At 42.2% G+C, this 26,954-nt stretch overlaps 1 protein-coding gene across 9 annotated transcripts in view; it reads right to left on the bottom strand.

Moving 5' to 3' along the window:
- LOC105480624 (SET domain containing 2, histone lysine methyltransferase) overlaps positions 1-26,954 on the bottom strand; it is a 152,977-nt gene that overhangs the window by 111,265 nt on the left and 14,758 nt on the right. For 8 of the 9 annotated variants that reach the window (XR_011620032.1, XR_011620033.1, XR_011620034.1 and 5 more), the window contains exon 2: positions 1,647-1,684. Coding sequence is in view for 6 of the 9 variants with exons in the window: in XM_071091572.1 (XP_070947673.1) it covers positions 1,647-1,684 (38 nt within the window). In the remaining 3 variants the exon portion in view is untranslated. The remainder of the gene's footprint in view (positions 1-1,646; positions 1,685-26,954) is intronic. The other variant, XM_071091569.1, reaches the window with a different exon arrangement.

The following is a 26,954-nucleotide window of genomic DNA, read 5'->3' on the forward strand; positions in this document are numbered from 1 at the left end:
TGGTCTCCTGGCATCACATTGAGTGCACAGTAAAAATACTCATCTGAGTCGAGCACGGTGGCTCACCCCTATAATCCCGGCACCTTGGGAGGCCGAGGCAGGAGGATCACTTGAGGTCAGGAGTTAGAGACCAGCCTGGCCAACATAATGAAACTCCATTTCAACTAAAAATACAAAAATTAGCAGGGTGTGGCAGCATGCGCCTGTAACCCCAACTACTTGGGAGGCTGAGGTGGGAGAATCACTGGAACCCGGGAGGCAGAGGTTGCAGTGAGCCAAGATGGCACCACAGAACTCCAACCTGGGCAATAGAGCAAGACTCTGTCTCAAAAAAATAAAAAACTTTAAAAGTAAAAAAATAATATTCATCTGTGACCCACACTCTAGGAAATATCAAATATCAACTGGAGCTATTGAGCTCTAAGATGAGGCAAGGGTTTGTTTTTTGGCGTGTTCTGAAGTTTTTGTTTTTTTTTAAAAAAAAAACAAGCAGTACAGGCAATTCTTATCAATGTCCTAGGTTTGGGAAACCACTGATATAGAGGAATTTCCCAACTTACTTGTTTTACAGATGAGGCAACCAAATGAGGACCAGGCCTTCTGCCTTCCTGGAGAGTTCTCTGCCTTGGCACACATCACTGTCTCTGCCTGGGTTCCCCCACCCTCAGGTAATAATACTGCTCTATGAGCAACAATTACAAGGTACAAACCTAAGAAGACTACTTCCTCCATGTTTGCCAAATCACCAAAGGAAATGGTGAGCTTTGGAAGTTCAAGACATAACATAGGTTGTAGAAAGAGCATCAGAAAAATCTACAGCAACAAACTCAATGCTAAATTAAAGATGGTGGTATACTTTCCATATGCAAAATTCTTCTAATTCATGTTCTTCAATCCACTTCGGCTATTTAAGAGAATAACTTCCCTTTCAACACAGTAAAATCTGAAATCAGTTTTCAAAATTACATAGTAGTCATTCAAGTTGGAAAGTAAATACTGTCACATGTATTATCATGGAGCAGTGAATTCCAAATACTTTGTTTTTTTGAGACAAGAGTCTTGCTCTGTTGCCCAGGCTGAAGCGCAGGGGCACCATCTTGGCTCACTGCAACCTCTTCCTCCCCAGTTCAAGCAATTCTCCTGCCTCAGCCTCCTGAGTAGCTGGGACTAAGCCACCACGTCTAGCTAATTTTCTTATTTTTAGTAGAGATGGGGTTTCACCATGTTGGCCAGGCTGGTCTCAAACTCCTGACCTCAAGTGATCCACCTGCCTCAGCTTCCCAGTGTTGGGATTACAGGCATGAGCCAAATACTTTTAAGAAACAGAATCCACTTTTCAAGTTAAATCTTAAATGGAAGCTCAATACATAAAAAACAAGTAAAAGATATTTTTAGAACTTCCAACTTTCTCTACCTTTCCTAAATCTCTTGAAGCTCTAAAGTTTAAAAACCATTTTTTTGAGATACACAACATCCCTCACTGGGATAAGTTACCATGGCTCTAAAAACAAAATTAAAAACTATTACTTCATTTGACATTCAAAATGATAGCTACATTTTGAGTATTTTCAGCTTTTACCCAATTTCTAAAATGTGTTTAGTGGTCAGTGTCATAATCATTGAATGACTAGTTAAATTATACTTACCTCATTTTCTTCTTCTCTATTTCCATTCAGCCAAGAAAACATGCAAAAGAATAAAAAGAAATCATAAATACTTAAAAACAATTGAAATAATAGTTATTTGTATTAAAACTTAGGATACTTACTACCTACAGGTATATTCTATATGGATTGTCCATTCCTTCAGACTCAGTTACATTTAGTTTAACACATATTTACTCAAGATAGTGCCACATACTATGCTAAGTCCTAGAGACCAAATTTGAATAAAGCAGCATCCCTGCCCTCAAAAAGTTCAGCTTCCTGTAAGTTACAAAAAAGAAACTTGTAACAAAAGTAATTCCAACATAATGGAGTAAATACAAGAATAGAAATATGTATAGTGAGGCAGCAAAGAGGATGATATGCAACTCAGTTTAGTGGGAAAATAGGAATGCAAAGAATTTTTCCTGCCCAGGTGTGGTGGCTCACATCTGTAATCCCAGCACTTCAGGAGGCTGAGGCCAGCTGATGGCTTGAGCCCAGGCGATTGAGACCAGACTGGGCAATATGGTGAAACCCTGTCTCTATAAAAAATACAAAAAAATAGCCAGGCATGGTGGCGTGCACTTGTAGTCCTAGCTACCTGGGAGGCTGAGGTGGGAGGATCACCTGACCCCAGGAAGTCGAGGCTGCAGGTAGCCATGATCACACCACTGCACTCCAGCTGTGGTGATGGCTGTCTTTAAAAAAAAAAAAAAAATTCCTGAAGAGAGGATTCGTTTTTGAAGAATACATTTGTGGGAAGATCCCAGGCAGAGTCAGAGATTAACACATAAAATAAGGCTGGGCATAGTGGCCCACGCTTGTAATCCCAACACTTTAAGAGGCTAAGTTGCGAGGATCACTTGAGTTCAGGAGTTCGAGACCATCCTGGGTAACATAGCAAAATCTCATCTCTCTTAAAAATAATTTTTAGGCCAGGTGCGGTGGCTCATGCCTGTAATCCCAGCACTTTGGGAGGCCGAGGCCAGCGGATCACCTGAGGTCAGGAGCTCAAGACCAGCCTAGCCAACATGGTGAAACCCCATCTCTACTAAAAATACAAAACTAGCCAAGCATGGTGGTGCGTGCCTGTAATCCTAGCTACTTGGGAGGCTGAGATAGGAGAATCACTTGAACCCGGGAAGTGGAGGTTGCAGTGAGCCAAGGTCGTGCCACTGTATTCCAGTCTGGGCAACAAGACCAAAACTCTTTCTCAAAAAAAATAAAAATAAAAAATAATTTTTAAAAGGAAGGCTAAGTTGGGAGGATTGCTTGAACCTGGGAGACAGAAATTGCATTGAGCCAAGATCATGCCACTGCACTCCAGTCTGAGCAACTGAGTGAAAACCCGTCACACAAACACACAAAATAACACAGAATAATATGTGTAAAGAATCTATAAACAGTTCAGTATTACCTGAATATAAGGTGTAAGGCAGAAAGAAGCCAACAATAAGATGGAGTAGGAGGCAGTGGTCAGGTTTCTCATGAGAAGAATCATATTTCATCTTATGGATCAATGCTTCTCAATCTCTTTTGGTATCTGTTCAACAGTCCCAAAGGCAAGACTATTCCACAGTACAATGCATCTGCTCCATAACACAGTGTGCAGCTCTCTGGGTTATGTTCTAACAAAGGTAACCACACTGACTAAGAGAAATCAAAAGCCACAAGTCTGGTGTACACTAGCACATCAAGGCATACTAAGGGACTGTCTACTTGGAGAAAAGGAAGCTACAAAAGGACATGACAGCGAGATTTGTATTTTCAGCTAGTCACTCATTGGGCTATGTGGCAAGACTGGAATACAACAATCTGTTTTCAATGTTCCTGAAAGGAAACATGCAAAGCCCTTTTCCCCAAATGTCGGCCTAACTTCATCATAATTCATTCCATTCACCAGTGTCTGTGGTAACCATACAAAACCAAGTAATGATCGGGGGGTGGGGGCAGTAAGCTGATAATACATGAATGAGATCTGAAGCAGTGCCAAAATTAACCATTTTTTTCTACTCCAAAACCACTAAAAACCTCATAAATGTGATGTTAGCACTACTGTACTTCATCAATTCTATGATATACATTTTGCCCACAGGATGCATGCTATCAATGGTATCACAGTTTTAACTGAAAAATTTTTTCACTTCTCAACGTTCATAAAATAATCATTTTCTTACAATCGATGGCATATTAGAACCTATGGTATCTTAGATTTAAATTAGTACCATTTGAAATTTTTTCAAGAAGACAGAAGGTACCAGGAGATGTCCAACCACAGGCTTTATCTGCATAGTAGGCACACATATGAAATGCTGGAAATACAAAGGTGACCAGAACACTTTCTTAAACTTCAGCAGTTCTATTTTGGACAGGCAGATGAAAAGAATAATCCTGACAAAATATGACAAAAATAGGCTCAGGTTATATTGTAAATTTTTGTGGAGTTGGGAGGGAAGGGAGAATAATGAAGGTCCATTTTAGAAATCAAAGAATTGTTTGACAGAAATGACAAGACGGGAGGGGGAGGTGTTTAAAAAAAAAGAAATGAAACGACATTTCCCAGAACTTGATAAAATAAAATGTTTATAATAAAAGAATATAAGCACAATCAGAAATTTGGAGGGAAATTTTCTCATCATTAAAAGCATTTAATGTTAATAGATAAAAATCAAATTACAAACACGCAAAAGGAAAAGTCCACAATCCAACTTTCCAGAGACAACTACTCTTTTTTTTTTTTTTTTTTTTGAGACGGAGTCTCGCTCTGTAGCCCAGGCTGGAGTGCAGTGGCCGGATCTCAGCTCACTGCAAGCTCCGCTTCCCGGGTTCACGCCATTCTCCGGCCTCAGCCTCCCGAGTAGCTGGGATACAGGCGCTGCCACCTCGCCCGGCTATTTTTTGTATTTCTTAGTAGAAACGGGGTTTCATCGTGTTAGCCAGGATGGTCTTGATCTCCTGACCTCGTGATCCGCCCGTCTCGGCCTCCCAAAGTGCTGGGATTACAGGCTTGAGCCACCGCGCCCGGCCGAGACAACTACTCTTAACACTTCGATCTAGAGAGCTTTCTGCACTCATTTGTGCATGCACTTGGGTGTGGTTTTTAAACAGAGATCATTGTTTTTCTTTTTAAAAACATATAAGCCATTCTGTATCTTGCTACCCTCCCTCATCATAGAGTTGGTGAGCAGACAAGTTGTTTAGATGACAGAAAAATTATGGAATCACTAAATTAGATTGAGGAAGTGATCTCAAGAGAAGGAGACACAGGCTGGGTGCAGTGGCTCAAGCCTGTAATGCCAGCACTTTGGGAGGCTGAGGCGGGCGGATCACCTGAGGTTAGGAGTTCAAGACCAGCCTGTCCAACATGGTAAAACCCCATCTCTACAAAAATACAAAAATTAGCCAGGCATGATGGCAGGTGCCTGTAATCCCAGTTACTTGGGAGGCTGAGGCAGGAGAATCGCTTGAACCTGGGAGGTTGCAGTGAGATCACGCCACTGCACTCCAGCCTGGGCGACAGAGTGAGACTCCGCCTCAATAAAAAAAAAAAAAAGAGGCCGGGCACGGTGGCTCAGGCCTGTAATCCCAGCACTTTGGGAGGCCGAGGCGGGCGGATCACAAGGTCAGGAGATCGAGACCATGGTGAAACCCCGTCTCTACTAAAAATGCAAAAAATTAGCCGGGCGCGGTGGTGGGCGCCTGTAGTCCCAGCTACTCAGGAGGCTGAGGCAGGAGAATGGCATGAACCCGGGAGGCAAAGCTTGCAGTGAGCGGAGATTGCGCCACTGCACTCCAGCCTGGGGCACACAGCGAGACTCCGTCTCAAAAAAAAAAAAAAAAAGAAAGAAAGAAAAGAAAAGAAAAGAAAAATAGAGAAGGAGCTATAGATAAGTGAAGATATATTAGTTTCAAAATAAAGCAAGCATACTCTTGGTCTCTACTTTTCTGACATAATTAGTTCCCCCAGAACTAGTTTCTTTCCCCCGAAAGCTAGGAGAAGAGACAGGGTAAAAGACAAAGAAAATTCAAGTGTAGGTAACAGAAACGGAAGTAGACTGTAATCCTCAATGTTGCTGCCCAAAGTTGGACATTACTAATTTATAATTGAGCTTATTAGCATACTTATTCTATTTTTGTTGAAGGGATTAAGCCATCAGAGGCAACAACTAGTGAATTAATCCAGCAAGATGGGCGGGACAAGAGGGGTAGAAGGCAAGAAGTTGAGAGAACTGATTTCTCAAAAATATTAAAATGACTGACCTAAAGATCCCTAAATAATAGACAGGGAGTAAAAGCTGATAAACTCAACAGGGTAGGGACAAGATACTGAGGGCTTCAAAGAGTGGATTTGGTAGAAACTAGGAAGAGAGGCAGAAGGGTCAATAAGGTGGAAGAACTGGAAATTATGGTCAGAGTATTATTTTAGAGTTGAAGTACACCATTTCCAGGAGAGTCTTCCTAGGTAGGAGACCTAGCCATGGCCAGGAAGAGTAGACTGCTGCAGCAATAAGAGGGCAGGACCTTTTTGAAGAAATTAATACAACTGTGAGACCACAATTAACAGCAAGAACTGGCTACAAATGTTTTTAACATAAGAACACTTGTTTTTGTGCTCGCTTCGGCAGCACATATACTCAAAACTGCACGTTATACACATGTACTCTACAACTTAAAGTATAATAATGAAAAATAAATTAAAAAAAATAAAATAAAATAAAAAAATAAAAAGAAAAAAGAAAAAGAAATTAAGATGAGGTTATTAGGATAGACACTAATTTAACATAACTTGTGTTCTCATAAAAAGGAAAAATTTTGACACAGAGATAAGGACAGAGGAAAGATGATGTGAAGACGGGTGGAAGTCAGCCATCTACAAGCCAAAGGGAGAGACGTGGAACAGATTTACCCTCACAGCCTTCAGATGGAACCAACCCCGCTGACACTTTGCTCTTGGACTTCTAGCCTCCAGAACTGAGAGATAATGTATTTCTGTTGCTTAAGTCATCCAATCTGTGATACTGTGTTTATGGTAGCCCTAGCAAACTAATACAGTCCCACAAAGATTTGGTTGTTGCTTTGCAAGAGAATATATACTTCCTGGTTATTCCTAGAAATAAGGACATTGACTTTATAAAGCTACAAGTATACCCCAGTAAAAAAAAAAAAAAAAAAAAAAAAAAAAAACACTTGTTTTGGTAAATAATATCAAGAGCAAAGAAGAGAGTTTTTGAAGAAAGGTTGATGAAACAAAGGTATGGAAACAAGAAGTTAAGAGTATTAAACCTCCTGTACTCCCTACCATAAAAAATAAGGAAGCATGTGAAAACAAGTATTTAACTCCACAGGATGAGATCATGCTAGAATAGCCTATTTCTTCTTCTGAAAAACTACTACAGAGGAAAAAAAAAAAGGATGTTAGCCAGTTATCTGTCACAAACATAGTAAAGTGGGCAAATCTGCAGCTTGCTGATGGAATTATATTTAAAGAATTCATATCAACATGAAGATAAATCTCTATTAGGTCACATGGTATATATGGAAAAAGACTTAGTTAAGAGTTTTAGTCATGGCAAGCTCAAGGAACCAAAGAATGACATGACTTAAAAAAAAAAACCAACCAACCAATCTCTAGGCTAGGACATTAGAAGTAAGACTTACAAAGGGAAGCCCGATAAATAAGAGCAGTTTGGCCCTATCAAGCGTATTAATAAATACAAACAAGTTGGATAGTAAAGAAATCTATTCTGGATATCATGTCACACAAGAAATGGTTAAAGCTAAATAGAAGTATTTTTATCTACCTTAGAAGAAAAAAGATTTACAGGACCATAGTGGTTTATTTCAAACTATCAGAAAGCTTAGAAGATAAAATAATCTTATTTTGTGCAATTCTGAAAGTCAGAACTGGGATCAACAAATAGAAGTTACAGAATGACAGCTTTTAACTCATTTTTAGTACATTTTATTTTATTTTATTTTTGAGACATGGTCTCATTCTATCTTCCAGGCTGGAGTCCAGTGGCGCAATCTTGGCTCACTGATGCATCCACCTTCCAAACTCAAGTGATCTTTCTGCCTCAGCCTCCTGAGTAGCTGGGACTACAGGTGTGAGCCAGCACAATGGGCTAATTTTTTTTCTGAGACAAAGTCTACTACAAAACTACAAAAACTAGCCAGGTGTGGTGGTATAGGCCTATAGTCTCAGCTACTTGGGAGGCTGAAGCAGGAGGATCCCCTGAGCCCAGGAAGTGGAAGTTACACAGTGAGCAGAGATTGTGCCACGGCACTCCAGCCTAGAAGATAGAGGGAGACTCTGTCTCAAACAAAAACAAAACTACATGTGTCAATGTACAGGATACTTAAGTTTCCTTGTCATCAAAAATATTTAAGAATCTGGATAAGAACTTAACTAAGACAAGACAGAGAGTATTTCTGTCCTCAAGGTGGACAGCCAAAAGTGAGATCCTAGGTCTTACTCCAGACCTTCCACTGAATTTCCTGACTACAAATCAGAAATAGCTTTTTACTTTATCTTGATTTTAATAAGCAAAGACTTCAAAAACTCACTCCTACCTAAAGATTTCTTACGAAAACTAAAATACAGTGTTTCTTACACTTGAGTGAAGTATAGGCCTCATTTAAAGAAAAACACTGTCAGATATAAGAATAGATCACAGTTCAAGAATTCTGACAGAAAACAAAAATTAGCCTATTAAAATTTATTTCATTTGAAAACTGTCATTGCAGAGAATTTTAAACTTAAAACTTGTCAAAATAATTTTTAAGGTCTGTAGGTTAGAAAATAATACTGTATCAATGTTAATTTCCTGAATTTGATCACTGTAATGTTTTTAGGAAATATACATTTGAGATATAGGAGTAAAGAGGCATCGTGTCTGCAAATTTCCAGCATTCCAGGAAAAAAGTAATGATGTGTATATATATGTATACAAAGAGAGAATGACAAAACAAATGCGGTAAAATGTTCTTATCTAGGGAATCTGGGTGAAGGGTATACAGGAAATCTCTGTGTTTTAAAAAATATATTTTAATATATTTTTTTGTAGACACAGGGGTCTATGTGGTCCAGGTTGGTCTCAAACTCCTGAGCTCAAGCGATCCTCCTGCCTTAGCCTCCAAAAGTGCTGGGATTACAGGCATGAGCAACTGAACCCAGTGGAAATCTCTATTTTTTAAACCATTCTGTAATTATTTTTTAAACTTAAAGATAATCAAATATGAAAAGCTGTTAAAAATTCTCACAGAGGCTGGGTGCGGTGGCTCAAGCCTGTAATCCCAGCACCTTGGGAGGCCGAGATGGGGGGATCACGAGGTCAGGAGATCAAGACCATCCTGGCTGACATGGTGAAACCCCGTCTCTACTAAAAATACAAAAAAACTAGCCAGGTGCAGCGGAGTCGCCTGTAGTCCCAGTTACTCAGGAGGCTGAGGCAGGAGAATGGCATGAGCCCGGGAGGCGGAGCTTGCAGTGAGCCTAGATCCGGCCACTGCACTCCAGCCTGGGCGACAAAGCGAGACTCCATCTCAAAAAAAAAAAAAAAAAAAAAAAAAAATCTCACAGAATCCCCAACCCTTAAGAATATGGGGGCCAGGCGTTGTGGTTCACGCCTATAATCCTAGCACTTTGGGAGGTCGAGGCAGGCAGATCACATGAGTCCAGGAGTTGGAGACCAGCCTGGCCACCATGGTGAAACCCCATCTCTACTAAAAATACAAAAATTAGCCAGGCGTGGTGGCACATGCCTATAATCCCAGCTACTCAGGAGGCTGAGGCATGAGAATCGCTTGAACCCGGGAGGCAGAGGTTGCAGTGAGCCAACATTACACCACTGCACTCCAGTCTGGGCAACAGAGAGAGACCCTGTCTCAAAAAAAAGAATATGTGGACCCTTGGAAATCCTAGAGCCTCAGATGGAAAAACATTTCTTCAAATCTTCCTAAATTTATATTCTGGTAAGCACTGACAAAAATAAGCTACATAAAAACTAGACTCTGGAGTATGAGATTACAGGGGTAACGATATTGTGAAGAGAAAACTTAAAAGACAGGAAAACTGGTAACAAAAGAAAGGAAGCCACCAATTACACACCAAAGAGTATTTCCTAACATTGCTTTTAACATATCCTAGCCCAGAGGCAGGAGAGTAGTACCCTTAACTCCCTAGAAGGAAGGTGCTTGTTGTCCCCCACCCAAAGCAAGATAGAAACAGAAATATTGGCAGGGAACTCTTCTCAATTACTAAGTGATTATCTTCACCATTAGGAAACAAGAGGAATTTCACTGCTCCTGCTGCCCCATCCTACACTGTACCTCAAGTCTTGTTTTAATTTTAGGTTTCTAAATCCTTGATCTGCTTCCCAGCAAGTACAGGTGGAAGCATCTGTTGTGGGGGAAAAAAAAGTTTGGAATGAATGAGTTAAAGTCATGCATGCTTTGACATTTACACATTTAAGCACCTATGGTGTTATATATTCAAGAGTTAAACTTCCTCCAATCTTCAGTGATCTAGAAATATGCATCAGGCAGAAATCTACAAAATTAAAACTTTTTTTTTTTAATTATACTTTAGGGAGTCTCCCTCTGTCGCCTAGGCTGGAGTGCAGTGATACGATCTCGGCTGACTGCAAGCTCTGCCTCCTGGGTTCACGCCGTTCTCCTGCCTCAGCTTCCAGAGTAGCTGGGACTACAGGCGCCAGCCACAACGCCCGGCTAATTTTTTGTATTTTTAGTAGAGACGGGGTTTCACCATGTTTGCCAGGATGGTCTTGATCTCCTGACCTTGTGATCCACCTGCCTCGGCCTCCCAAAGTGCTGGGATTACAGGCGTGAGACACCGCGCCCGGCCAGAAAATTAACTTTTATCACAAAAGGTCACATCTACCTAGCTTTCTGCTCAGACTATGGTCACACACATTTGCAAACCTCTTCTAAACACACTGAGCCACATCCTGAGCCACACTATGCCAGAGTTTTGGTAGGGAATGGACGTCCTAGCTAACTACCAACAGTGAGCAGGGCTTATGGCAAATGTGAAAACTGCATCAAAACATATCTCAGTAGCACACAACCATGCTGATGGACTGCTCAATGACTTTTTTTTTTTTTTTTTTTTTTTTTGAGACAGAGTCTCACTCTGGTACCCGGACTGGAGTTCAGTGGTGCGATCTTGGCTCACTACAATCTCCGCCTGCGGAGTTCAAGCGATTCTCCTCGCTTAGCCACTGGAGTAACTGGGATTACAGGCATGTGCCACCATGCATAGCTGATTTTTGTATTTTTAGTAGAGACAGGGTTTCACCATGTTGATAAGGCTGGTCTCAAATTCCTGACCTCTAGTGATCAACCCACCTTGATCTCCCAAAGTGCTAGGATTATAGGTGTGAGCCACCGCACCCTGCCTGAATGACATTTTAGAAAGACAACACTTAACTATAAATATCACTTCTCATATCAATCAGAGGCTATTTGTTCAATAATCATTTAAGGATCCACCTTGTAAAAGCAGTGCTAGGTCTGTAAAGGCAAAATGTTAGTTCACGGTCTCTACCCCACCAGGAATTTTATACTTACTTGAAGTAACATACCACAGAGGTACATCAAATAACTATAATACAAGGTAACAAATAATAATTGCCATGAGTAGAAAAGCTAGTAAGGTGCTTTCTTTTAAGCTTCACTTTTGGGCTCACCTGGTCGCAATTTTTCTGATTCTCTATGAAAACACACCTTTAGTATTTACTACTTTGCTTGTTAGGGTGGCTTTCTAAATTTGAGACAGGACCTGCCTGTCACCCAGGCTGGAGGCAATGGCACAATCTTGCCTCACTGCAACCTCTGCCTCCCGGGCTCAAGCTATCCTCCCACCTCAGCCTCCTGAGTAGCTGGGACTAGAGGCACACGCCACTTACGTCCAGCTAATTTTTATATTTTTTGTAGACACAGGGTTTCACCATGTTGCCCAGGCTGGTCTCAGAACTCCTAAGCTCAAACAATCTGTCCGCCTTGGCCTCCCAAGTGTTGAGATTACAGGCATGAGCCACCACGCCTGGCCTAGGGTGGCAATTTAATACAGAAAAAAAATCAAACTTTGATACCTAGGTCAGAATCCTGTCCCTGCCATTTACTAACTCTATGGCTTGTGCCACTCTGTTCCCTTACTCTCCCAGATGCCTATTTCACACATTCCCCTACCCCAAATCTCTATCACCATAATCTCCATGACCACTCTCAATTGATGATCCCACCACTTTGCTCAGTGTCCTATCCTCTTGCCTCAAGGACTTCCATTTTCTATTTATTTCCTCTCCTCTATCATCAGTCTCTCTCTCTTCTCTATTCATTCTCATTAGCCAAACAGCTTTAAATAAGTTACTAGACCGGCATCTTAAAGCTAGTGATCAATTTCTTTTTTTTTTTTTTTTTTTGAGACGGAGTCTCGCTCTGCCGCCCAGGCTGGAGTGCAGTGGCCGGATCTCAGCTCACTGCAAGCTCCGCCTCCCGGGTTCCCGCCATTCTCCTGCCTCAGCCTCCCCAGTAGCTGGGACTACAGGCGCCCGCCACCGCGCCCGGCTAGTTTTTTGTATTTTTTTAGTAGAGACGGGGTTTCACCATGTTAGCCAGGATGGTCTCGATCTCCCAACCTCGTGATCCGCCCGTCTCGGCCTCCCAAAGTGCTGGGATTACAGGCTTGAGCCACCGCGCCCGGCCTCAATTTCTTTCCTAGGCTTTCACAGACCACATTCTTCAGTTTTTCCTCCTCCCCTCACTGCTACTCCTCCTTAATTTCATTTGTTGGCTCTTCCCACCCATCCAGCTAATAGGGACTTCCTTTTTGGGTACTACTTGGATACCTCCTATTTATCTCAAATATAGCATTGTCAAAATTGAACTGATGACGATTATCCCATATACCTAATTCAGTCCTTCCCCAAGTCATTCCTATGACAGTAACACTACCATCTACCCAACTGCTCAGATCAAAACCTCATTTGTCCTTAATTTTTCCCTCTCCGCTCACAGCCCACTCCACATATCTGCTTACCCTCTTTCCGACCTTACCTCTTTCCATAGTCCCTCCTCCTCATTCTCTAGGTTTCAGTCACATTAGCCTTCTCTCTGTCCCTCAAACATTCCTAGATAATTTCTGGCTCACAGCCTTTTCACCTGCTGTTCCTTCTTGGAATACCATTCCCTCCAGATCTTCACCAGACTGCTGCTTCTCGATAATAAAATGACACCTCACACAGCCATAAAAATGAATAAAATCACGTCCTTTGCAGCAACATGCATGGAGCTGGAGGCCAGTGTCCTTAGTGAACTAACTCAGAAACAGAAGACCAAATACTACATGTTCTCACTTGTAAGTGGGAGCTAAACCATGGGTACACACGGACATAAAGATGGAAATAATTAACACTTGGGGCTCCAAAAGATGGGGCAGTGGGTTGAAAAATTACCTAATGGCCGGGTGCCATGGCTCATGCTTATAATGCCAGCACTTTGGGAGGCCAAGATAGGTGGATCACCTGAGGTCAGGAGTTCGAGACCAGCCTGGCCAACATGCCAAAACCCCGTCTCTACCAAAAATACAAAAATTAGCTAGGCACGATGGCAGATGCCTGTAATCCCACCTATTGGGAGGCTGAGGCAGAAGAATCATTTGAACCCAGGAGGCAGAGGTTGCAGTGAGCCAAGATGACACCACTGCACTCCAGCCTGGGCAACAGAGTGAGAATTCATCTAAAAAAAAAAAAGATTACCTAATGAGTACAATGTTCACTACTATTTGGGTAATGGGCACACTAGAAGCCCAATCCCTACCAACATGCAACATACCCATGTAACAAACATGCATATGTACCCCATGAATCTAAAATAACTTTTTTAAAAAGATGACACCTCAAATATTATTTCCTTTGAGATTCTCCCATCATTCTATATTGTAGTACCTTATTTTATTCCTAGCCTTTATTATTATTTTTTGAGATGGAGTCTCGCTCCGTCACCAGGCTGGAGTGCAGTGGTGTGATCTCGGTTCACTGCAAACTCTGCTTCCCAGGTTCAAGCAATTCTCCTGCCTCAGCCTCACAGGTAGCTGGGACTGCAGGCACCCGCCACCACACCCAGCTAAATTTTGCATTTTTTAGTAGAGACAGGGTTTCACCATGTTGGCCAGGATGGTCTCGATCTCTTGACCTTGTGATCCACCCGCCTGAGCCACCCACAGTGCTGGAATTACAGGTGTGAGCCACTGTGCCCAGTCTTCCTAGTGGAAGACTAGGATCCCTAATATGAGGGTTGACTGTTTATTTTTTATTTATAAATATTTTATGCAATGTCCATTTCCTCCCATTAGAATACAGCTTCTTTAGGACAGAGATTTGGTTTTATCTTGTTTACAGCTGCATTTAACTGCCAAAAACACTACTTAGAAGATAGGAAGCACTCAATAAACATTTGACATTATTATCACTTTTTTTTTTTCTGAGACAAGAGTCTTGCTGTCGCCCAGGCTGGAGTGCAATAGTGCGATCTTGGCTCACTGCAACCTCTGCCTTCCAGGTTCAAGCAATTCTCCTGCCTCAGCCTCCCAAGTAGTTGAGATTACAGGCACCCGCCACCACACCCGGCTAATTTTTTTTATTTTATTTTTTAGTAGAGATGGGGTTTTGCCATGTTGGCCAGGCTGGTCTCAAACTCCTGACCTCAGGTGATCCACCTGCCTCGGTCTCCCAAAGTACTGGGATTACAGTATCATCACTTTCTTTTTTTGAAACTAAGTCTCACTCTGTCGCCCAGGCTGGAGTACAATGGCACGATCTCAGCTCACTGCAACCTCCACCTCCTGGGTTCAAGCGAATCTCCTGCCTCAGTCTCCCATGTAGCTGGGATTACAGGTGTTAGCCACCATGCCTGGCTAATTATTATTATTATTATTATTATTATTATTATTATTATTATTTTGAGACAAAGTTTTGCTCTTGTTGCCCAGGCTGGAGTGCAATGGCGTGATCTCGGCTCACCACAACCTCCACCTCCCGGGTTCAAGTGATTCTCCTGCCTCAGCCTCCTGAGTAGCTGGGATTACAGGCATGTACCATCAAGCCTGGATAATTTTGTATTTTTAGGAGAGATGGGGTTTCTCCATGTTGTTCAGGCTGGTCTTGAACTCCCAAACTCGGGTGATTCGCCCGCCTTGGCCTCCCAAAGTGCTGGGATTACAGGCGTGAGCCACCGCGCCCGGGCAAGCCTGGCTAATTTTTGTATTTTTAGTAGAGACAGGGTTTCACCATGTTGGCCAAGCTGTTCTCAAGTGATCTGCCCACCTCGGCCTCCCAAAGTGCTGGGATTATCATTTTCCTACCTAGTTAAGCTACTTTTACAGTACTCCCCAGAAGGAATCTCAATAGCGATGGTGGTCTCTTTTAAGTTCAAATCTAGATAGTCTTGTTCAAAATCTTTCTTTCTTTCTTTTCTTTTTTTGACAGGGTCTTGCTCTGTTACCCACTGCCACCCAGAGTCTGGGCTGGAGTGCAGTAGCAAGATCATAGCTCACTGCAGCCTCGAACTCCTGGGTTCAAGAGATCCTCCCACCCAAGTCTCCTCAGTTGGCTACTTTTTTTAGCTTTTTATGGAGACCGGGACTCCCTTATCTTGCCAAAGCTATCAAATTATTTTTCGTATTGCTGTTGTTTCACCACCTTCCTCCCTCTCAGCCTCCACACCATACACATACCACATCACCCCCATATCTATCTTAATTCACTCAGGGACCACTAATGCCTTTCCTTCCTTCGACAATTATCTGAATGTCTACTAGGTACTCAGCATTATTATGCCTTTTCCTATCCTTTTCTTACCTTTCCAGATATTACTACTAAACTCCTCAACTCCTACAGCATATACTTTACAATCTAACAATCACATACAGCCTTGACCTGCATTTATTGTTCTTGTCTCCCCATATAGTTTAAATTTCAAAGAAACAAAGGCAACATCTTGTCCTTATTATATAATGTCCCCTGGGCCTAACATTCCCATTCCTATCATATGTTCTCATTACTTTTTGAATCAAAGAAACTCCTTGGCCGGGCGCGGTGGCTCAAGCCTGTAATCCCAGCACTTTGGGAGGCCGAGACGGGCGGATCATGAGGTCAGGAGATCGAGACCATCCTGGCTGACACGGTGAAACCCCGTCTCTACTAAAAAATACAAAAAACTAGCCGGGCGAGGTGGCGGGCGCCTGTAGTCCCAGATACTCGGGAGGCTGAGGCAGGAGAATGGCGTGAACCCGGGATGTGGAGCTTGCAGTGAGCCGAGATCTGGCCACTGCACTCCAGCCTGGGCGGCAGAGCGAGACTCCGTCTCAAAAAAAAAAAAAAAAAGAAACTCCTTAACAACAGTACTAGTTTTCAGCTTTCTTACTTCAAGCAATTCTTTTTTTTTTTTTTTTTTGAGACAGAGTCTCGCTCTGTCACCCAGGCTGGAGTCCAGTGGCGCAATCTCAGCTCACTGCAAGCTCCACCTCCCAGGTTCACGCAATTCTGCCTCAGTCTCCCAAGTAGCTGGGACTACAGGTGCGCCCGGCTAATTTTTTGTATTTTTAGTAGAGATGGGGTTTCACCATGTTAGCCAGATGGTCTCGATCTCCTGACCTCGTGATCTGCCCGCCTTGGCCTCCCAAAGTGCTGGGATTATAGGCGTGAGCCACCGCACCTGGCCTTTTCAAGCAATTCTTAAAGGAAAAGAGGTAAACATCTCAAAACTGCCATGTAGAAAAAGCAAAATACATAGGCCATAAAAATTTATGAAATTTGCTGCATTCTCATCTAAGAACAAGGACACATGAAGACAAGTGAATTATAAAAAAACACTGATGATAAATATATGTTATTTATGTGGTCAATAAAGCTATCAGCGATACACTGCTTTACCAAAGACACTGAAAATTCAGGTAAAGCACTTTAGGAAAAGTATGCTAACCTGAACTAGCATGAGTAGACTTGATATACAAGCACTCCTTCTCACTTGTTTAAGTCCACATCTTCAACTAGTATCTCAAACATACAGAGAATCCTACTGATCGATGTATACCAACTCAATCTAGAAAAAAATAACCTGACCATACTTATCAACTATTCTTACACCCCCAAAATAGCTGAAACTTCATTTTAACGTGGAATTACTACACAAGTGAGTAAAGCTAACTTATTTTCTTTAAATAACGTCACTTCTAACAAGAAGTGACTGTTAACAAAGCTAATCTTAAATGTGTCACCACAGAATTCCAATCAGTGAGGAAAGGTTAAGACAATAATCCCAAATGTTAACAACTGTATTTATGCCTGAAATGTTTCTCTACTTGTCTGCCAAATAGATACACTACATAAAGTGTATTATATTCACCTGTTAAAGCAATCTGCTTTTTCCAAAACCCATAAATTGGAACTACGACAGGTGACCTAACCTGAACATTTTAGAGCCCAGTGTTGAAGACTACTGTATTCAATTGAATTCGTAATTTTATTCATTACTCTGAGTTAATCTTTTAAATTATCCACTTGTTTTCCTCATTAGCAAAAAGTGAGAGAGGAAAACTCCCAATACCAAATAAGCCTCAAAAAACAAATATGAATAAAAGCTGAAATTCATCTTTAATACAAGCCAATGAATCACACAGAAAGAGTTAACTGGCTGGGTGCAGTGGTTCACACCTGTAATCCCAGCACTTTGGGAGGCCGAGGCGGGTGGATCACTTGAGGTCAGGAGTTCAAGACCAGCCTGGCCAACATGGTGAAACCCTGTCTCTATTAAAAATACAAAAATTAGCTAGGTGTGGTGGCAGTCACCTGCAATCCCGGTTACTTGGGAGGCTGAGGCATGAGAATTACTTGAACACCAGTGGGGTGGAGGTTGCAGTGAGCTGAGATCATGCCATTGCACTCCAGCCTGGGTGACAGAGTGAGACTCTGTCTCAAATAAAAATAAATAAATAAAAATTAAAAATTCTAAGTATCGAATACAAAGAAAGATAATGAGATAAGTTTCTGAGGGAGATGGCTTATTTTAATTAGACTGTAGACTGTAACTATAAACTCACTTGGTTAATATTGTTTTTTGTGAGACAGGGTCTCACTGCCCTCGCCCAGGTTGGAGTGCAGTGGCGTGATCTTGGTTCACTGCAACCTCACACCCCCAACCCCTGCCCCATTCAAGTGATCCTCCCACTTCAGCCTCCCGAGTGGCTAGGATTATAGGCACACACCACCATGCCTGGCTAATTTTTGAATTTTTAGTAGTAACAGGGTTTCACCATGTTGCCCAGGATGGTCTCAAACTGCTGGGCTCAAGCGATCTGCCTGCCTCAGCCTCCCAAAGTGCTGGGATTACAAGCATGAGCCACCACACTCGGCTGGTTAATGTTTAAACGGTACCTATTCTGTATTTTACCAAACTAAGTACTTATGTCAGCCTTCCTGTACTACTCTTGCTTAACCACATTAAATGAGAATACAAAAACAGCTCTTTCAAGTTACAGCCTTTCATGCAAATCAGCTCTGAAAAACCTACCTTCTAAATAAAAACACGAAAATAAAACCTGCGATGTGATTAAATGGAAAGACAGCATAAAGATAAGATCTCTTTTTATACATATTTCAGATTTCTTTCCATCATAAATAACTGCTTACTTTCATGTTAATATTAAAAATGCTTCTGAAAATAATTTTATTATTTCATGTTTCACAAGTAAGTTTTCTTTAGTTATAAAGAAAAAAGAAAAAATATACATGGGCCGCTTTCTATTTTAGTAACATAGCAAGTACAACAATACAAAAAGTTTCTAGCTTAAGTTACCACCCGACCAAAATCAAAACACATTAAAAAACAATTCAGTACTCTCATGGAACAAAAGTTTAAATGCAATAAAAATAGCCATCTTTTATTTTTTGGTTTTGGTAAAGAGTTTAAGCATTTTTTTTTAATTGCAATTAATGTCTGAGGTATAGAAGGAAAAGGTTTCAAGTCAACTAACACAACTACAAGTAGGGTAAAGGCTATCCATACCTTAAAAAAAAACACTTGAAACACATATTCTTACAAGGCAAAGCCAAATGATAATGTAGGATGATTGTGAATTACAATGCACTGAATGCACCACTATCCATTTCATATAGAAAAAGGTTAAAATAAACTGCAGAAGGCTATCTGTGTGCTAGTAAAAGGTTTCAACAGTGACTGAAGAACCCTGGTACATCCATTCAATGTGGTAGGTAGTATGCAGCTTCAAAAAGTTCTAATTACAAACTTTGATCTAAAAGATCATAATAATGGGCTGGACGTGGTAGCTCCCCTGTCTGTAATCCCAGCACTTTGGGAGGCTGAGGCAGTAGGGTTGTTTGAGGCTAGGAGTTCGAGACCATCCTGAGCAACATAGTGAGACCTCGCGTCTACAAAAAATAAGCAAAATTAGCCAGGTGTGATGGTGTGCACCTGTAGTCGCAGCTACTTGGGAGGCTGAGGTGAGAGGACTGCTTGAGCCCCAGAGGCCAAGGGTGCAGTGAGATGACATGGTGCCACTGCACTCCAGCCTGGGTGACAGAGTAAGAATCTAAGTTAATTAATTAATTAAAATAAAAGGTCATAGTGAAGATCTCTGTATACTGCTCCAGAATGTACTGTTAAGGAAAAACAGCAAATTTAGTATGCTACTTTGTGGCGGGGGGGAGGGGAATACTATATATATATTGCCTTTTTTTTTTTTTTTTTTTGAGACAGAGTTTTGCTCTTGTTGGCCAGGCTGGAGTGCAATGGTGCAAACTTACTCTCTGTAACCTCCGCCTCTGGGGTTCAAGCAATTCTCCTGCCTCAGCCTTCTGAGTAACTGGGATTACAGGCGCCCATCACCACCACACCCAGCTGATTTTTTGTATTTTTAGCAGAGATGGGGTTTCACCATGTTGGCCAGGCTGGTCTTGAACTCCTGACCTCAGCTGATCTGCCCCACCTCAGTCTCCCAAAGTGCTGGGATTACATGCGTGAGTCACTGCGCCTGGCTCATTGGCTTATATTTTCAAAATGGAAAAATAAAAGTTGGGGCTGGGCATGGTGGGTCACACCTGTAATCCCAGCACTTTGGGAGGCTGATGCAGGAGGATCACTTGAGCCCAGGAGCTCAAGACTAGTCCGGGCAACATAGTGAGGGCAGATTTCTACAAAAAATTTAAAAATTAGCCAGGTTTGGTGGTGCAATCCTATAGTCCCAGGTACTCAGCAGGATAAGGTAGGACCACTGCTTGAGCCCAGGACGTCAAGAATGCAGTGAGCTAAGATCTCACCACTGCATTCCACCCTGAGCAACAGAGCAAGACCTTGTCTCAAAAAACAAATAAAAAAACTTTATCGGGGAAAAAAACCTTAACAAAAGTAGATATAAAATTGTTCTGTGTTCAAGGAGACAAATACTAATATTCCGAATACTTAAATCCACTTTCCACCTACCTGTAATCTTTTAGGATAAGGCACTACAGTGCTAAATTTTCATTTCCTGCAAAAAGTATCTTTTGTGCTCTTAAGGTAAACGGAAAAATAAGGGCATTTTTTAACATCATTTTGCAGATTAGAATTGCTATCTGGTCTACTGATCTTTTTAATTTCTGTAAATTGCTCATTATTAAATACTAACAGTATATAACTGTATATTCATATAATAAAGCTAGTTGATCTATAAAACAAACTTTTATCAGAACTTTATCTATTTGTTTTATATCTCAAATGTCAAGTTACATTACACCAAAACTTTTTTTTTTTTTTGAGACAGAGTCTCTCTGTTGCCCAGGCTGGAGTGCAGTCACGCGATCTCGGCTTACTGCAAAGCTCTGCCTCCCAGGTTCACGCCATTCTCCTGCCTCAGTCTCCCGAGTAGCTGGGACTACAGGTACCCGCCACCACACCCGGCTAATTTTTTGTACTTTTAGTAGAGACGGGGTTTCACCATGTTAGCCAGGATGGTCTCAATCTCCTGACCTCGTGATCCACCGCTTCGACCTCCCAAAGTGCTGGGATTACAGGCATGAGCCACTGAGCCCAGCCACATTACACCAGAACTTAAGAAAATGCAGTTGTCCCACAGCTCTAGCTGTCAAATTTCTAGCCACTTAATCAGAGACAAAAGTTAAGTGCTATAAACAGCTCACTTGAGAAAACCAAATCTTATGCTCTATGACAAAGAACTACTCCAAGCTGACGAAGCAAATGTACACCTCACAGAAACAACATGGCAAAATATCAGAAGCCAGGTGCAGTGACTCACACCTGTAATCCCAACATTTTGGGAGGCCAAGGCGGGAGGATCACTTGAGCCCAGGAGTTCGAGACCAGCCTGGGCAACACTGTGAGACCCTGTCTCTAAAAAAATTGTAAAAATAAGTAAGTCCGGCTGGGCACGGTGGCTCACGCCTGTAATCCCAGAGGATCCTCCCTCCTCTGGGAGGCCGAGGCAGGCGAATCACGAGGTCAAGAGATAGAGACCATCCTGGCCAACATGGTGAAACCCCAACTCTACTAAAAATACAAAAATTAGCTAGGCTTGGTGGCGCATGCCTATAGTCCCAGTCTCAGCTACTCAGGAGACTGAGGCAGGAGAATGGCTTGAACCAGGGAGTCAGAGGTTGCAGTGAGACAAAATCACACCACTGCACTCCAGCCTGGTGACAGAGCGAGACCCCATCTCAAAAAAATAAATAAAAAATAAATAAGTACAGAAAAAGAAGTAAGGCCAGGCACAGTGGCTCACACCTGTAATCCCAGCACCTTGGGAGGTCAGGGCGGGTGGACCACTTGAGGCCAGTATTTCATGCCAACATGGTTAAAACCCCGTCTCTACTAAAAATACTAAAATTAGCTGGGCACACACCTGTAATCCCAGCTACTCGGGAGGCTGAGGTACAAGAATCACTTGAACCCAGGAGGCAGAAGCTGCAGTGAGCTGAGATCACACCACTGCACTCCAGCCTGGGCGACAAGTGAGACTCTGTCTCAAAAAAATCAATCAACCAATCAATCAAACAATAAATAAATATTTTAAAAATAACAGAATATGGCTTGGAATTAAATAGTAGACACTATCATATCCAAAAGTCAAAGTAGTCAGCTGGTTTTCATGCCTACATCTACAGAGGTGAGAACACTGAAATATCAAAACTGACAATGTGCAAACATCTTAACTAGAATGATGAAAAAAAAACTACAGGTTGAGTAACCCTTATTGAAAACAGGTGGGACAGTAAGTATGTCAAACTTTTTCAGATTCTGGAATATCTGCATATACATAAGATAACTTGGGGCCAGATATCTTGGACCCAAGTCTACACACCGAATTTGTTTATGTTTCATATACCCCTTACACACATGGCCTGAAGGTAATTTTATACAATATTTTAAAATAATTTTTGGACATGGAATAAACTGTGTTGTATGCCTGTGTTTTGTTTTTGTTTTCAAGAGACGGGGTCTTACTTTGTTGTCCAGGTTGGAGCAAGTACAGTAGTATAATCCCAGCTCACTGCAGCCTTGAACTCCTGGACTCAAATGATCCTCCTACCTCAGGCTCCTGAAGACCTGGGACTACAGGTGCATGCCACCATACCTGGCTTGGCTGTGTTTTGACTGCAGCCCCTCACATGAGTTCATGTGTAAAATTTCCCACTGTGGCATCATGTCACCATTAAAAAGGTTTCAACTTTTGGAGCATTTCAGATTTCACGTTTTGGAATCAGCTGGGGTCTGTATACAGTTTAAGAACTATATAACCTAAGGCCAGGCGCGGTGGCTCAAGCCTGTAATCCCAGCACTTTGGGAGGCCGAGACGGGCGGATCATGAGGTCAGGAGATCGAGACCATCCTGGCTAACAAGGTGAAACCCTGTCTCTACTAAAAATACAAAAAATTAGCCGGGCGTGGTGGCAGGCGCCTGTAGTCCCAGCTACTCGGGAGGCTGAGGCAGGAGAATGGCGTGAACCCGGGAGCTGGAGCTTGCAGTGAGCTGAGATCGCGCCACTGCACTCCAGCCTGGGCCACAGAGCCAGACTCGGTCTCAAAAAAAAAAAACAAAACAAAAAAAAAAAAAAGAACTATATAACCTAAAAGGAACTATGCAGCTGAACAAGTGTGGTGGCTTATGCCTGTAGTCTCAGCACTTTGGGAAGCCCTAACAGGAGGACCGCTTAAGACCAAGAATTTGAGACTGGCCTGGACAACACAGCGAGGCTCTGTCTCTACAAAAAATAAAAAATTAGCTGGGTACAGTGGCTCACATCTATAGTCCCAGATACTCAAGAGGCTGAGGCAGGAGGATCAGTTGAGCCCAGGAGTCCAAGGCTGCAGTGAGCTATGATGGTGTCACTGCACTTTAGCCTGGGTAACAGAGCGAGACCCTGCCTCAAAAAAAAAAAAAAAAAGTTATACAGCCTAAATTGTCTGCTATGGTCTTTCTAGTACCTCTGTCCAGAAGGCATGTGCCACTTGCTCTTATCTCCCATCCTGTACTCTCAAAATATCAGCTGGAGAAGTACCACAGTACAATGTATAAGAGCAAAAGCTCCTACATTCAGTCAACCTGAATTTGAATACTGACTCCAAAATTTTTAAACTTAAGTTACTAAAAGAAATGGAGGCCAAAGAAGCTAGCTATAAAACTGAAATAGTACCATATTTACTTTAAAAAGAGAATGAATGTCTACTTAAAATCTTTCATATAGGGTATGGTGGCTCATGCCTGTAATCCCCACACTTTGGGAGGCCGAGGCAGGTGGATCATCTGAGGTCAGGAGTTCGAGACCAGCCTGGCCAACATGGCGAAACCCCGTCTCTACTAAAAATACAAAAATTAACCAGAATGGTGGCAGGCGCCTCTAATACCAGCTACTCGGGTGGCTGAGGCAGGAGAATCACTTGAACCCAGAGGTGGAGGTTGCAGTAAGCCAAGGTCATGCCACTACTCTCCAGCCTGGGCAACACAGCAAAACTCCATCTAATTAAAAAAAAAAAAAAAATCCTTCATATAGCCCAGGCATGATGGCGCATGCCTGTAATCCCTGCACTCTGGGAGGCCAAGGCGAGATGATCGCTTGAAGCCAGGAGTTCAAAACCAGCCTCGGCAACATGGAGAGACCCTGTCTCTACAGAAAAATTTTAAAATTATCCAGGTATACTGGCATGTGCCTGTGGTCCCAGCTGCTTGGAAGGGTGAGGCAGGAGAATCACTTGAGAGTCCAGGAAGTCAAAACTGCAATGAACCAGGTTCGTATCACTAGTCCAGTCTAGGTGACAGAGTGAGACCCTGTCTTTAAAAAAAAAAAAAAAAAAAAAAAAAAATTCCTTCATATAGTGCCTGGCAGAGAGTTTATACTCAGTAAATGTAAGCTGTAACATATCTGTTCTTGTTTGTTTGAGACAGGGTCTCACTCTGTTGCCCAGGCTAAAGTGCAATGGTGCATTCTCTGCTCACTGCAACCCCCACCTCTCAAGTGATTCTCCTGCCTCAGCCTCCCAAGTAGCTGGGATTACAGGCACTCGCCACCACACCCGCTAATTTGTTTTATATTTTTAGTAGAGACGGGGTTTCACCATGTTGGCCAGGCTGGTCTCGAACTCCTGGCTTCAGGTGATCTGCCCTCCTCAGCCTCCCAAAGTGCTGGGATTACAGGCATTAGCCACCGAGTCTAGCCACTGCATGTCTTTTTTTTTTTTTTTTTTTTGAGACACAGTCTCACCCTGTCACCCAGGATGGAGTGCAGTGACGTGATCTCGGCTCACTACAACCTCTTCGGCTCACTACAACCTCTGCCTCTTCGGTTCAAACGACTCTCCTGCCTCAGCCTCCCAACTAGCTGGGACTACAGGCATGCGCCACCATGCCCGTCTAATTGTTGTATTTTTAGTAGAGACAGGGTTTCACCAGGGCTGGTCTCCTGACATCAGGTGATCCACCTGCCTCAGCCTCCCAAAATGCTGAGATTACAGGTGTGAGCCACTGTGCCCCGCCAGCATGTCATTTTTTAAGACTTTTTTTCTTTCAGCTCCTACACTTTCTGCACTCTTGTTCATAAAGGTATGCTTAGAACCCTCTTACAAAATTAAAGTATTATACTCACTGGTGGGCTAAAAGTATATTTTAGTAAACCTAGGCTTCAACTATAACATAACCAACCTGAAACTTGTTTTTTTGGTTGTGTTTTTTGTTGTTGTTGTTTTTGATAAAGCATCTCGCTCTGTCACCCAGGCTGGACTGCAGTGGCGCCATCTAGGCTCATTGCAACCTCTGCCTCCTGGGTTCAAACAATTCTGTTTCAGCCTCCCAAGTAGCTGGGATTACAGACACCCACAGCCACGCCTGGCTAATTTTTGTATTTCGCCAGGTTGCCCAGGCTGGTCCCAAACTCCTGACCTCAGGTGATCCACCCACCTCAGCCTTCCAAAGTGCTGGAATTACAGGCATGAGCCACCGTGCCTGGCCCTGAAACTTTATTGAAACAGAACAACGTTACTCCCCTCAAACTTTCTTGTAATGAAGACAAAAGATACAAAAACTAACAGGGAAATTTCAAAGTACAATCTGTGTTCACGTGTTCTCCAATTTTTTATACCTTCTACCTCTATACTATTCTAAAATGAGCACTGGTTTTTAAATGAACTTCAAATAAATGCACATTTCTGAATCAGACGATCATTAATTAGGGTCTTAAATTAATGATGTTTGACTTAGAACTGAGGTTAGAATAATAAAAATCCCATTTTCCAGTAGGAAAAACTTTATAGACATCCAATCAACTTACATACAAATTTCTTTTTTTAAAGTGGCCATGGGCCAGGCACGGTGGCTCACACCTGTAATCCCAGCACTTTGGGAGGCCGAGGCGGGCGGATCACCTGCAGGAGCTCAAGACCAGGTTGGCCAAAATGGTGAAACCTCATCTCTACTAAAAATACAAAAAAATTAGCTAGGCATGGTGGTGGGGGCCTGTAATGCCAGCTACTCGGGAGGCTGAGGCAGGAAAATTGCTTGAACCCAGGAGGCAGAGGTTGCAGTGAGCCAAGATCATACCATCGCACTCCAGCCTGGACAACAAGAATGAAACTCTGTCTTAAAAAATAAAAATAAAAATAATAAAAGTGGCCATGATTGTATATTCTCTCCTGTTAATCCATGTCTACTTTAATTTCTCTAATATTAGCTAAGAGGAAGAATATCCTTTTATGCTCCCACAAATATGTTCATTATTGCTACCTATGAACTCTGTTCCTCTGTCCAAAAACCATGAGTTAAAGTCCTAAGAGTACCCCTGAACTTAGACTTTCCCATCACCTGGACACAGTATGCAGTGATAAAAGAAAACAAAAGTGGCATAAGCAGTAATGCTTTCTCGTGTATGCATGACATGAGGAAAGCATTTAAAAAAAAAAATCCCTCTTAACAAAAGGCAAGTTACCTACGTATATGTTTCTCTTTCTGTCCCTTATTATAGGGAATAATGGTGAATGAAAGCTTGAGTTTCATATGGGATTAAGCTCATTTCCAATGAAGATTTCAGACTACTTAAGGTACCTGGACAGACAATCAGGCAGATCTGAATGGTCCCCGTATCCAGCTTACCTTCTGCTGAATGATACTCACACCAGTAATCCTCCAGCATATACATTTGCAAAATCAGAGGAAAGAACCAACTCAAATACAGAATCACCTGCACCCTCCAAATTGAACAATTATAAGCACATCAAGGTCAATTCTGAAGACCTTTAGAAAACAAGTAACTCAATACAGAAATCCAGTTGTTTATGAACGGCAGCTATTCTAAATGTTATTCTTTAACATCATTAAAAAGTTAGTTTTGGACAAATTGGTAAACGAATATTACCCAAGTTCTGATACGCCACTAAACTAGCTAGTAAGCACTATCTATACTTCTTCGCACTTCCTTTTCTTCCCTTTATAAAATTAGAGGCACTAGCTCCCCTGCCCTTTTAAAATCACAGCCATGAGAAGTCACAATGAGCAAGCTAAAGGGGAAAAAAAAAGTTGCGAGCCACAAAGATGAGGAATTATTAGATATAGTAAAAGGACTCCCTACACTAGACACCTCTTATAGCACTCAGCAATTTACACTGGGTAAAAACTGAAGGGGAAATCGGCATAGGGTTAATCCTCTCTCTGTATCCTCCCCCATAATGTGGCCCTAGAACATCCTCTACCATCTGCCTACTCCATTTTTGCCTAAGTCCTACTCTTCAAGG

This window comes from Macaca nemestrina, chromosome 2 (assembly GCF_043159975.1).
Source record: "Macaca nemestrina isolate mMacNem1 chromosome 2, mMacNem.hap1, whole genome shotgun sequence".
In the NCBI taxonomy this organism is placed as follows: domain Eukaryota; kingdom Metazoa; phylum Chordata; class Mammalia; order Primates; family Cercopithecidae; genus Macaca; species Macaca nemestrina.